At 42.4% G+C, this 12336-nt stretch overlaps 1 protein-coding gene across 9 annotated transcripts in view; it reads left to right on the top strand.

The window, feature by feature from the left end:
- The window catches only part of CLPTM1L (CLPTM1 like), a 116908-nt gene that overhangs the window by 51893 nt on the left and 52679 nt on the right, over positions 1-12336 (top strand). For all 9 annotated transcript variants that reach the window (XR_012157395.1, XR_012157396.1, XR_012157394.1 and 6 more), the window contains exons 8-9: positions 1686-1770; positions 5443-5546. Coding sequence is in view for 6 of the 9 variants with exons in the window: in XM_073332453.1 (XP_073188554.1) it covers positions 1686-1770; positions 5443-5546 (189 nt within the window). In the remaining 3 variants the exon portion in view is untranslated. The remainder of the gene's footprint in view (positions 1-1685; positions 1771-5442; positions 5547-12336) is intronic.

The raw sequence follows: 12336 nt of genomic DNA, 5'->3' as shown, positions 1-12336 counted from the left end.
TTGCCTGCTTATTTTGACTGACAAACTCTGTTCAGACTGGTGTATACAGTGGGGAAGAAAAAAAAGCGTTCATGTACCTAGACTCTTAATCATTGATTTATCCCTCCATGGGAAGTCAACCTATAATGTTTCTATCAGTTTTGTTCAGCAGAGGGATGAAAATACATTATGCTGAGGTGATCAATAATGTCTTCATTGAAGTTTCAGCCATTGCCTCTGAGGTTCTAGGTATTTGGGGTGGAAAAAAGTATTTCAAATTGCTGAGAGCCAAGTAATTATCTCCAAAATTACTGAAAATATCTAGAGAAACAAGAAGTGGTAGGCTCTCTCTTCCCAATTGTTTCTCTTTCTGCCAATTCAGGGATGTGACTCCCACTGTTCTTGTCACAAGGGCTCTTTTATATACTTCAGAGACATCACTAAATCCAAGCAAAATCAACCATTAATAATGCAAGAGGTTTGAAGGAAAAGAAAACGTTAGACAACACAAAACAGAATATAAATGATTACTTCTGTTACAGTCTCTTCTGTGTGCACCTCTGTGGAAAGTTTTTAACAGAGGTTATATCTTTGTGCGTGGGCCTGCATTTAACAGGACATTTTCTCTATGTAAGTTAAGACCAAAGTATTATTTTCCAAAATTGAGTCCAGTCTTAGTATATCATAGATACACCTAAACTGTTTATATATTAGCAAAATAATTTTAGGGGCAGGTAAGTCCTGTTTGGTTTATTAAGGATAACGGTTTATGAATGATCAATGCAAGTAGTCTTAACTAAATCCTCTGAAATCAAAGTATTTAAACATTTTTTAAAAAGCCATTTAAGGAGTTGCCTTAATACAGGCCAACTAATAATTATTAAGAATTTTAAATCCCATTATATTTGTTTACCAATATTCAGCCTGTTTCCTTACCAAGAATACAAAGTGGTAATTAATAGGAGAAGCTACCAATGTGTTACAATAAAATTTCAATATTCCAATAAAATCATTTCACAAGGTTTTAAAATCTAATCCCTTGGCAGTTCTCTAACTATTTTCATATTGTATTGAAAATTGAAGTCTTGATGATGTCAACTGGACTGGAAGGTTGCTTTTTGCTACTGCTGTGTGGCTGTTCTTTGCTTTTTTAGCTGTCTGTGGCAGTTTGTGCTCAAAGGTGAACAGGATGAGTTGTGTTGAGTGCTGTTGAAGTTGAGAAGGTAGCAGAGTGCTGCTGCAGGCTCACTCCAGAGTTTTTGTACTCTTTTCCTTCCTACTTTCATGAAGTAATAGGAAAACACCTCTTCCAATCTTGTCGAGATTTAAAATTGGATGCTGTCATCCTTTCATTGGTTCAGTGCTGTTGTGGGTTAGTTATCTTGACATCATTGTCTTCTGAATATGCAGTCTACTTAATAAATAATAAAGATGCATGGGGTCCCTGGCTCCCTTTGTCTTCTTGTAACATGAAGCTTTGGTTTTGTCAGTCCATGGATTCCCTACTTAGCTCTTCCTTGCAGTGTTTTCTGGAACTTGGGTCTTAACAACAGGGTTCACATCTCTTAGCTTTTCCTTTCTGTATATAGACTAGCTCACTTTTATTTAATGAAATCATCAACTTACATTATGTTTTTACTCAATTGACGTGCCGGAATTAGTGCAGGTTTCAATCAAATTAATGGTGCGTATCTTCATATTTGCAGCTTCTTTTTGATTTCCTTGCATTCAAAAATGACATCAGCTTCTGGAAGAAAAAGAAAAGCATGACTGGAATGTCTACAAAAGCAGGTATGGCACATATGAGGTAAAGAGGGTGTGTATTGATCTTGTTGTTTACTCATATATTAGAGCACATGAATATCTGACGTGCTTTAGGAGATGTGGCAAAATGAAAACCGTTTTTGTATGATTATCGTGCAGTGATTTAATCAGTATTCAGTTATTTAGCAGAAAACTTTAGACAGGCAGGTTCTAATCTTGATGCATTAGGCACAGTGATAATGCTTACCCTGCTGCGGAGATCAATTTTTATTGGGTACATCATTCCACATCTCTGATTAGGTTGGTGGTTATGAGAAAGGAATTAAAATTGTTGTATTTGAGATATGCAAGTTGTCATTTTGTTCTTGTGCGAAAATCTTGTTCTATTCTTTCTAAGAACTGGAAGTGTTCTCTGACATGTGCACACAGTTTACTGCGCTCGAGTTTTACGTGATACTACACATTCACAATGATGATCCAGTTGTGACTGGTTGGATCACAGAAACCCCTTTTGGAACTGCCACCTGATGTGCCTAGACTACCTCTGAGCCAGTTTTCCCTGCCAGCTTGGGACTTCGGTACTGTGCCTGTTTGAGCCAGACATGCTTGCCTGCTGCAAACACAGATCAAGTCTCAACCATGTCCCCCACAAGCTACAGGCTTAACTGAAAACAGTTTAAGAAGCGCTCCTGTCTCCAGCACTCAGGTACCCAGGTCCCAATGGGGTCCAACCCCCAAATAAATCTGTTTTACTCTGTATAAACTTGCAGGGTAAACGCAAATTGTTCTCCCTCTAACACCGATAGAGAGATATCCACAGCTGTTTGACCCCCCCTCTCCTCCCAGGTATTAATTCTTACTCTGGGTTGAAGTGATATTAAATACAAAAAGTTGGATTTAAGTGGTTCCAAGTAATAACAGATAGAAAAAGTAAATTACCAAACAAAATAAAATAAAACATGCAAGTCTAAGCCTAATGCAGCAGGAAACTAAATGTAGGTAAATCTCACCCTCAGATGTTCAAATAAGCTTCTTTGACAGACTACCTTTCCTCTAGTCTGGGTCCAGCAATCACTCACACCCCTGTAGTTACTGTCCTTTGTTCCAGTTTCTTTCAAGCATCCTTTGGGGTGGAGAGGCTCTCTCTTGAGCCAGCTGAGGACAAAATGGGGAGGTTTCCAAGAGGCTTCTATAGTCTCTCTCGTGGGTGGAAAGCCCTCTCTCCTCCTGGGTAGAATTACATAGAATATCAGGGTTGGAAGGGACCTCAGGAGGTCATCTAGTCCAACCCCCTGCTCAAAGCAGGACCAATCTCCAATTAAATCACCCCAGCCAGGGCTTTGTCAAGCCTGACTTTAAAAACTTCTAAGGAAGGAGATTCCACCACCTCCCTAGGTAACACATTCCAGTGTTTCACCACCCTCCTAGTGAAAAAGTTTTTCCTAATGTCCAACCTAAACCTCCCCCACTGCAACTTGAAACCATTACTCCTTGTCCTGTCCTCTTCTACCACTGGAAATAGTCTAGAAGATGGAGTTTTGGAGTCACATGGGCAAGTCACATGTCCATGCATGCTTTTTTTTTTTTTTTTTTTTTTTTTACAGGCCAACACCATTGTCCACATGCTAGTTTGAATGTTCCCAGGAAAGCAGAGATGTGGATTGGCATCTATCAAAGTCCATCGTTAGCCAAGTACTCCCAATTACTTGAATAACCCCTTTACACTATGTTGACCAGATTTGCCTTAGGTGTTTCCTACAGCAAACACTTTAAATACAAGCATAGAGCCAACCCTCAACTTCAGATATAAAAATGATACATGCATATGACTAGGATGAATACATGTAGAAGAACATAACCTTTGCAAAGATATATTATATGGCATATCTCACCACCGCAGCACCTCCTACTGTTCAGTCCAGGAATTAGCTCAGTTCATGCAGAGCACTCTCTCCCAGTGGTGTCCCGTCCGTCTCTCACCCTCGGTTGGCATCTTGACCTGCTTTGCTCCCAGCTCATAGCGTCCTCTTCAGGACACTGCCCTCCAGCAGTGCCCACTGCTCTGGTATCACCACCTTCTGGGGATTTGGTGTTATCAGCAGTCCACCATCTGCACCTGATGTAGTGGCCGGCTGCAGCCTCAGAGTCTAGTCCCTTTGTCGCAGAGGCCAGCCGCAGCCTGGATCAGGCCATGCTTCCCCTTCAGCCCTATGCACCTGCCTGGCCCTTGGTAGCTAGGCCTGCAGCCTGGGGTTTTCCTTGGCCAGAGCTCCCCAGCTCCTTCTGCCCTTCCCTAGCACTGCTCTGTCCAAGGTGCTACCGTTCAGCTCAGGAGCCAGTCCTGCTCCCTTGACCACCAGGGAGAGACTACCCTGCCCTTTGCTAGACAGCCTTTATATAGGGCTTAGGCTGGGCCTAATTGGCTACCTCTTCCCCTGCCCTGATTGGCTCTCCCCGGGCCTTCTCTGCTTGGCTGCTGCGGGTCTGCGCAGCCTCTCTGGCCTGGTTCAGCCCTTCTTCTCAGGGAATGGGGCACTGCCCCACCACAGTAGCATAAAACATATTCCAGTTATGTCATATTTACACTCATAAGCATATTTCTATAAAGAATTATGGGGTGCAACGTCACACTAATGAATTTCAAGGATTAGAGTTGCAGGTTAACGTGAGAATATTTGCTAGCTGCTACCTGTATACGTGCGTAAAACCAAAGTGGAAGGATTCTGAGTGACACTGCATAGTTTTGGTTTCTTGGTACTAAAGTAATGCAGTTTTCAAAGTGTCTTCTCTGTTCCAGCATCTCTGTAGTTAGACAGAATGGTTGGGCATTTAAAGATGTACGTTTTAAATACTACTTACAGTTACACTATTTGAAGGAAATTAGAACCGGAAGACATGAGAATCCTCTTGGAAAAATTTCTTTTCCCAGGAGGAAAGAAGGAATGTCTGTGCTGTGTTTAGCATTTAAATGGTACTGCACTTATTATTTGGCACTCAAATGTTCTTGAAAAACACTCATCTGTTTGCTTAGCATTTTTATTTAGTGTCCAGTTCTTTTCCGTATGCCTTTCCCCTCTTCTCTAATATAAAAATCATCGGGCAGGAAATGGTGCTATATATAATTGCAAAGTTTAACAGAACCTGAGAAATTACAAACATGCTAAGTGTCTTATTTTATCAAATACCATCAAATGCATTTTGTTCAAGGATTTCATGGCAGTTTTCACAGGCTAAATTTTGAAATGTTCATTTGCTAGAAAGTTTTATTGTCTGAGGTTTTCTTCTTAACAAGAATCACAACCATATATTTAATACTATCTTAAAGTACTGCTGATACCAATATTCCATTATGGAAATAATTTTCTTATTACAAGTTTTTGATTCAAGAATATTTCACTCCTTATGCTTTTTTTTTTTTTTTTTTCTACTTTGTTTACTCTGAATCCCACTGATCAGGTTGTTAGTTCTCAACAAATTCTTGCTATTTAAAATCATAATTCTATTGTCACATCACTTCTCCTATAATCTTCTGTAGTCTCACAAGAAGCTTTATCTGGGGAAGCAGCTCCTATAGCTTGTTGTCATTCTTCTTCCTATCTTTATCTTACAATAGTTTAACTGTAACATTCTTTCACCAAGTATCACTTATTCCTTTAATCTCTAAATTATACTAACACTCATTTCTGTTTTCTTATCCAGTGCTTTGGCGATGCTTCAGTACCGTGGTAATATTTCTTTTCCTTTTGGATGAACAAACAAGCTTATTGGTGCTAATTCCAGCAGGTGTTGGTGCAGTGATTGAGGTGAGTTCATAAAGCTCTGAACTCTGCTTATGTCTGAATATAGGTTTATTGCTGACCTTGCTGCTATTTACATCTACAGTACTATGGGGATGATGTTAAACTGTTCATTTTATTTATATATAGATTCATAGATACTAAGGTCAGAAGGGATCATTATGATCATCTAGTCTGACATCCTGCACAACGCAGGCCACAGAATTTTACCCACCCACTCCTGCGAAAAACCTCTCACCTATGTCTGAGCTATTGAAGTCCTCAAATCGTGGTTTAAAGATTTCAAGGAGCAGAGAATCCTCCAGCAAGTGACCAGTGCCCTATGCTACAGAGGAAGGCGAAAAACCTCCAAGGCTTCTTTCAATCTGCCCTGGAGGAAAATTCCTTCCCAAACCCAAATATGGCAATCAGCTAAACCCTGAGCATATGGGCAAGATTCACCAGCCAGATACTACAGAAAAATTCTTTCCTGGGTAACTCAGATCCCACCCCATCTAATATCCCATCACAGGCCATTGGGCCTATTTACATGAATATTTAATTACCAAAACCATGTTATCCCATCATACCATCTCCTCCATAAACTTATTGAGTTTAATCTTAAAGCCAGATAGATCTTTTGCCCCCACTGCTTCCCTTGGAAGGCTATTCCAAAATTTCACTGCTCTGATGGTTAGAAACCTTGTCTAATTTCAAGTCTAAACTTCCTGGTGGCCAGTTTATATCCATTTGTTCTTGTGTCCACATTGGTATTGAGCTTAAATAATTCCTCTCCCTCTCCGGTATTTATCCCTCTGATATATTTATAGAGAGCAATCATATCTCCCCATAACCTTCTTTTAGTTAGGCTAAACAAGCCAAGCTCCTTGAGTCGCCTTTCATAAGACAAGTTTTCCATTCCTCGGATCATCCTAGGAGCCCTTCTCTGTACCTGTTCCAGTTTGAATTCATCCTTCTTAAACATGGGAGACCAGAACTGCACACAATATTCCAGGTGAGGTCTCACCAGTGCCTTGTATAACGGTACTAAAACCTCCTTATCCCTACTGGAAATACCTCTCCTGATGCATCCCAAGACCGCATTAGCTTTTTTCACAGCCATATCACATTGGCAGCTCATAGTCATCCTATGATCAACCAATACTCCAAGGTCCTTCTCCTCCTCCGTTACTTCTAATTGCTGCGTCCCCAGCTTATAACTAAAATTCTTGTTATTAATCCCTAAATGCATGACCTTACACTTCTCACTATTAAATTTCATCCTATTACTATTACTCCAGTTTGCAAGGTCATCCAGATCCTCCTGTATGATATCCCTGTCCTTCTCTAAATTGGCAATACCTCCCAGCTTTGTATCATCCACAAACTTTATTAGCACACTCCCACTTTTTGTGCCGAGGTCAGTAATAACAAAGATTAAATAAGATTGGTCCCAAAACCGATCCTTGAGGAATTCCACTGGTCACCTCCCTCCAGCCTAACAGTTCACCTTTCAGTATGACCCATTGTAGTCTCTCCTTTAACCAATTCCTTATCCACCTTTCAATTTTCCTATTGATCCCCATCTTTTCCAATTTAACGAATAATTCCCCACGTGGCACGGTATCAAACGCCTTACTAAAATCCAGGTAAATTAGATCCACTGCGTTTCCTTTGTCTTTTTCAAAGAAGGAGGTCAGGTTGGTTTGGCACGATCTACCTTTTGTAAAACCATGTTGTATTTTGTCCCATTTACCATTGACTTCAATGTCCTTAACTACCTTCTCCTTCAAAATCTTTTCTAAGACCTTGCATACTACAGATGTCAAACTAACAGGCCTATAGTTACCCGGATCACTTTTTTTCCCTTTCTTAAAAATAGGAACTATGTTAGCAATTTTCCAATCATACAGTACAACCCCTGAGTTTACAGATTCATTAAAAATTCTTGCTAATGGGCTTGCAATTTCATGTGCCAATTCCTTTAATATTCTTGGATGAAGATTATCTGGGCCCCCCGATTTTAATCCCATTAAGCTGTTTGAGTTTTGCTTCTACCTCAGATATGGTAATTTCTACCTCCATATCCTCAGTCCCATTTGTCATGCTACCATTATCCCTAAGAGCCTCTTTAGCCTTATTAAAGACCGAGGCAAAGTATTTGTTTAAATATTGGGCCATGCCTAGATTATCCTTGACCTCCACTCCATCCTCAGTGTTTAGTGGTCCCACTTCCTCTTTCTTTGTTTTCTTCTTATTTATATGGCTATAGAACCTTTTACTATTGGTTTTAATTCCCTTTGCAAGGTCCAACTCTACTTGACTTTTAGCCTGTCTCACTTTATCCGTACATGTTCTGACCTCAATAAGGTAGCTTTCCTTGCTGATCCCTCCCATCTTCCACTCTCTGTATGCTTTCTGCTTTTTCTTAATCACTTCTCTGAGATGCTTGCTCATCCAGCTTGGTCTACAACTCCTGCCTATGATTTTTTTCCCCTTTCTTGGGATGCAGGCTTCTGATAGCTTCTGCAGTTTTGATTTAAAATAATCCCAGGCCTTCTCTACCTTTAGATCCATAAATTCTTCAGTCCAATCCACTTCCCTAACTAATTTCCTTAATTTTTGAAAGTCAGCCCTTTTGAAATCAAAAACCCTAGCTGCAGATTTATTTTTGTTAATCCTTCTGTTCAGTTTGAACTGAATTAGCTCATGATCACTTGAGCCAAGATTATCCCGTACAACTATTTCTTCTATGAGGTCCTCACTACTCACCAAAAACTAAATCTAAAATGGCATCCCCTCTAGTGAGTTCAGCAACTACTTGATGAAGGAATCCATCAGCTATCACATCTAGGAAAATCTGAGCCCTATTATTATTACTAGCACTCGTCCTCCAGTCTATATCTGGAAAGTTAAAGTCTCCCATGATCTATTTTTATATATAGAGATATACACACATACACATGTGCTCACTGTGTGTATGTACTTGTGTGTATCTTTCTATATGTAAAAATAGTCACTGTCAGCTTAAATTTAAGTGAACTAATTTAGAACAATTCCAGTTTAGATAGAATACACGTTAAATAACTTATCCTGAATAATTTCTGTTTAACTTGTTCTCTTCAAGGAACTCTAATCATAGAGGGTAAACAGTAAAACTGTACATATAAAAAGTGCTGTAAAATACACAAAATAAACAAAGTAGAAATTTTTTTTTTTACCAGTTTTGCAGTTCCTGTAATCTTGGAGTATTATTTCTAATTAGAAGTACAAGATTTCAAATGTGACTTTTGATTTGGAGTCCCTTAAGGTTGCAAAAAACACACACACAGGTTAGGATTCTAACAAACATTAACTAGGGAGGAGCTCATGGTTCATCTGTTTAATTGTTAAAGGTTTAACTTCATTATATGGATGTGTCTGTGTTTTCCAAAATTACCACATTTACTCTTGGAGTTCTGAACTAACTTTCTGAGAATGTTCAAGTAAACCCAGTAATTAGTTTAAAAATGGGTCCTTTAAGAAATTTATTATTGGGTCCTGACTGTCATTTGCTCTCACTAGAGCTTGTCAAAATTTTCTGACTGAACAGCTTTCTGTCTGTGTTGATTTTGTTAAAACATTCAACAAACAAGGCACACTGTATACGGTGGGTTTGCCAGCCTGCCTGGCTGGCAAACAGAGATGAAGTCCAAGAGAGCCTGCCATACAGGGAGCCAGGAATTCCAGGGACTATATTTCAAAATTTCAGTCCAGCAAAAATTTAGAGTTCGACTTTTTACCCTATTCAGAACAAACAAAACTGTAAAAACTCAAATATGTTCACAGGATAGAAACTGCGTCTTGGCTAGCTCTAGTTATGTCTCAGGATCCAATTTTCTACTGATATTTGTGTAAATATTCAATTTTAAGAAATTAGTCAGTATGAAAAGTAGGACTGCCAGAACTGACTTTCAGACCTCCTGTTTAAAAATGTATGAAGAAAAACTAAACAAAAACTACAAAGAAAATTCAGAAGGCATAAAAAGTTAGACTGTGTGAAGTTTCATAATGTTAGGGCACTACTTATGAACACCATAATTTATGACCCATTTTTAAGTCTATTGTACCATGCAATCCAAATTAAGGAACGGCTTTCACAATACTTATTTAAAATCCTTAGCTGAGGTTTTTATTACCTTGAAAGCTACAGTAAACAGGCGATGAGTGCCGGGGGGTTTATTTGTACTTTTCAGTTAAATGCTGATACCTTTATTAACCTTTATTCATTGATCCAATGAATTCAGTTAATTCATTGACTTTAGTGGGACTACTGAAGGAGTAAGGTACTGTTCTTCAAGTGATGCTCTCCATATGTCAAGGGTGGCCAAACTGTGGCTCTTCCACAGTTAAAGTAGCTCACATTCTCCACCTACCAGTCTGTGGGGGAGGGAAGAGTGTGTGGCTTTTCCACCTCCCAGCCTGTGGCGGGGGGTGGCTTCTCCACCTCCTAGCCTGTGGTGGAGCTAGAGGCTTCTGCCAGAAATGACTGGTGCCTGCTGAGAGTGGGGGGCACAATTTACAGGTTTGCTCCCCCCAACAGCTTGAATCATGCCCTCCAGGCACACACCCCCCCTTACCCTCAGTGGCCTCTCCCTTGAACTCCCAGGTGGTAGCTCCTTATGGAGAGGCAACAACAAAGACCTGGGAGCTGCAGGGAGGGGCTGCTGCTTTAGCTCTGTGGGGAGAAGCAGCAGCAAAAGGAGTAGCTCTCCTTGCAGCTCCTTGCTCTTTTTCATTGTCTCTCCCCACGGCCGCAGCTCCAAGCTTGCCGGCTCCAGCAACTGCCATGCAGGGAGGGGGCCTGGTGGCACCATGTGACTGAGCAGGGCCAACAAACCCTGGGAAAAATCTGGGCGGGGGCCAACCGATGTGCCCCTGCCACGTGTCACCTCCAGACTTTCTGCCCAGTGGGGAGGGCCGTCTCAGGGGTTTCAGCCCTGTGGGGCATGCCTACCTGGGCTCAGGGCTTCAGGCCTGTCGGGTGCACCTGCTGGAGCTTCAGCAGGAGCAGGGCTGAAGGCCCGAGACCTAGCAGGTGCCTACCGTGGGGCTGAAGATCTGAGTCCTGGCAGGCACCTCGTGTGAGGCTGAAGGCCCAAGCCCTAGCAGGTGCACCCTGACTCTCGAACTTATGAAGATTGTCTTATGCGTCTCAGATGGTCAGTAAGTTTGGCCATGCCAAACTATATGTATTCCAAACGTGGGTGTGCATGCGTGCTCTGTGTCGGAGCCAGAAAATTTCTGTAGCAGTGTCCATTAACCTGCATGAGCAATGTCCGTAGCCACAGGGTCAGGCAAAGTTATATGAGGCTGTGCGGAGTGACGCCCTCTCAGTTTCCTCGTACCATCGAATGGTTGAAGTCAGAATCCCTCTTCCCTCTTCTGCGATTGTAGTTTTGGGTAACAAAGCCCTTTCTTTCATTTGTAGCTAGTCTTCTTTTGTTTTTCTCTTTACTTCGCTGTGCGTAGTTCTGAATGTAGTGTAGTCAGATTTCTGTTTCCTTCCCCAGGGACTATGCCCCATGTTCCAGGGTACAAAAACTATGCATCATGCCCCCTTTCGTTCTCAGTGAGCGACGAGCACCAATGCTGTCTCTGCTGTCTTGGGGAGACTCATCTTGCTGCGAGATCTGTCTCTCCTTCCATCTGCAGACTCCTAAAGCGTGCCAACTTTGCCTCCACAAATTTTTTATGGAGGATGCGTTCCAGCTGCCTGCTCCGTCCAACCCCAGAGTGGCGGAACCATCGGTGCAGCGCCCTTCACTGGTGGTGAGTGCTCCTCCTAGCACGTCCCATGCCCCAGGTCCGGCAGTACCAGCAGTCTAGGATAAGCCCAAGCTTGAGAGCCAGAAGTACTTGCATGGGCATTGGAGCAGGTCCCCTTTGCAAGCTGCCTCCAAGCACAGCGCTCCCTCCCTAAACTGCCCCAGGTCGGTTGAGCTAAGCTTTCTTTTTCTGAGGGTAAGGTGAAGAAAGGAGGACCTGATGGCCCCACCACCTGCCATAGCAGCTACCTGACTGGAACTGTCCCTAGGGTGCACACCACCTGTCCCCTCTGCATCTCAGCATCCATCAGTCTGTTCACTGCTGCACACACCACCTCGCTCTTTGACTTCTCACAGGGACATTTCCCAGACCTTGGGACAATGTGAGCCCCTTCTCCAGTCAGCACATCTCTAACTGCCATACCCTCATTCTCCTCTGCTCACTGCACACGAACCTCCCGCTCCAGCAGAGGCACTGCTACGGCTCCAGGAGGGGTGCTTTAAGCCTATGCATTCCGGCCCACCAGTACTGACTGCTCCACCACTCCCAAAGGCTTATACCACTCATGCTCTTGCCTCCTGACAAACAGAAGCTGTGGACCTGGGTGTACCCCTGGAGGAGGTTGCAGGATCAGCACCATCAATTGGTGGACATCCTGCAACGACGAGGGCCATTCGGGTGGCACTGCCTGTTCACAAGGCTATCCTGCAACCTGTGAGAGCTGTCTGGCACACGCCAGCTTCCTGAGCCCCCACACTGAAATGGACAGTACACTGGTACTTTGTCCTAGCTAAGAGGGCAGATTTCCTATTTTCCCACCCAGCTCCCAATTCTGTTGTGGTGCATGCAGTGACAGAATGCGTCTGCCAGCACACCCATAAATCCACACTCCAGAGCGGGTGGGCAAGTGCCTGGACCTTTGGGGCAGGAAGGTCTACTCGGCAGCATTGCAATTTTGTATTGCCAACTACCAGGCTCTGCTGGCAAAGTATGATTTCCACAATTACGC

Source organism: Lepidochelys kempii, chromosome 2 (assembly GCF_965140265.1).
Source record: "Lepidochelys kempii isolate rLepKem1 chromosome 2, rLepKem1.hap2, whole genome shotgun sequence".
Taxonomy (NCBI): domain Eukaryota; kingdom Metazoa; phylum Chordata; order Testudines; family Cheloniidae; genus Lepidochelys; species Lepidochelys kempii.
This window is presented reverse-complemented; position numbering and strand designations above follow the sequence as displayed.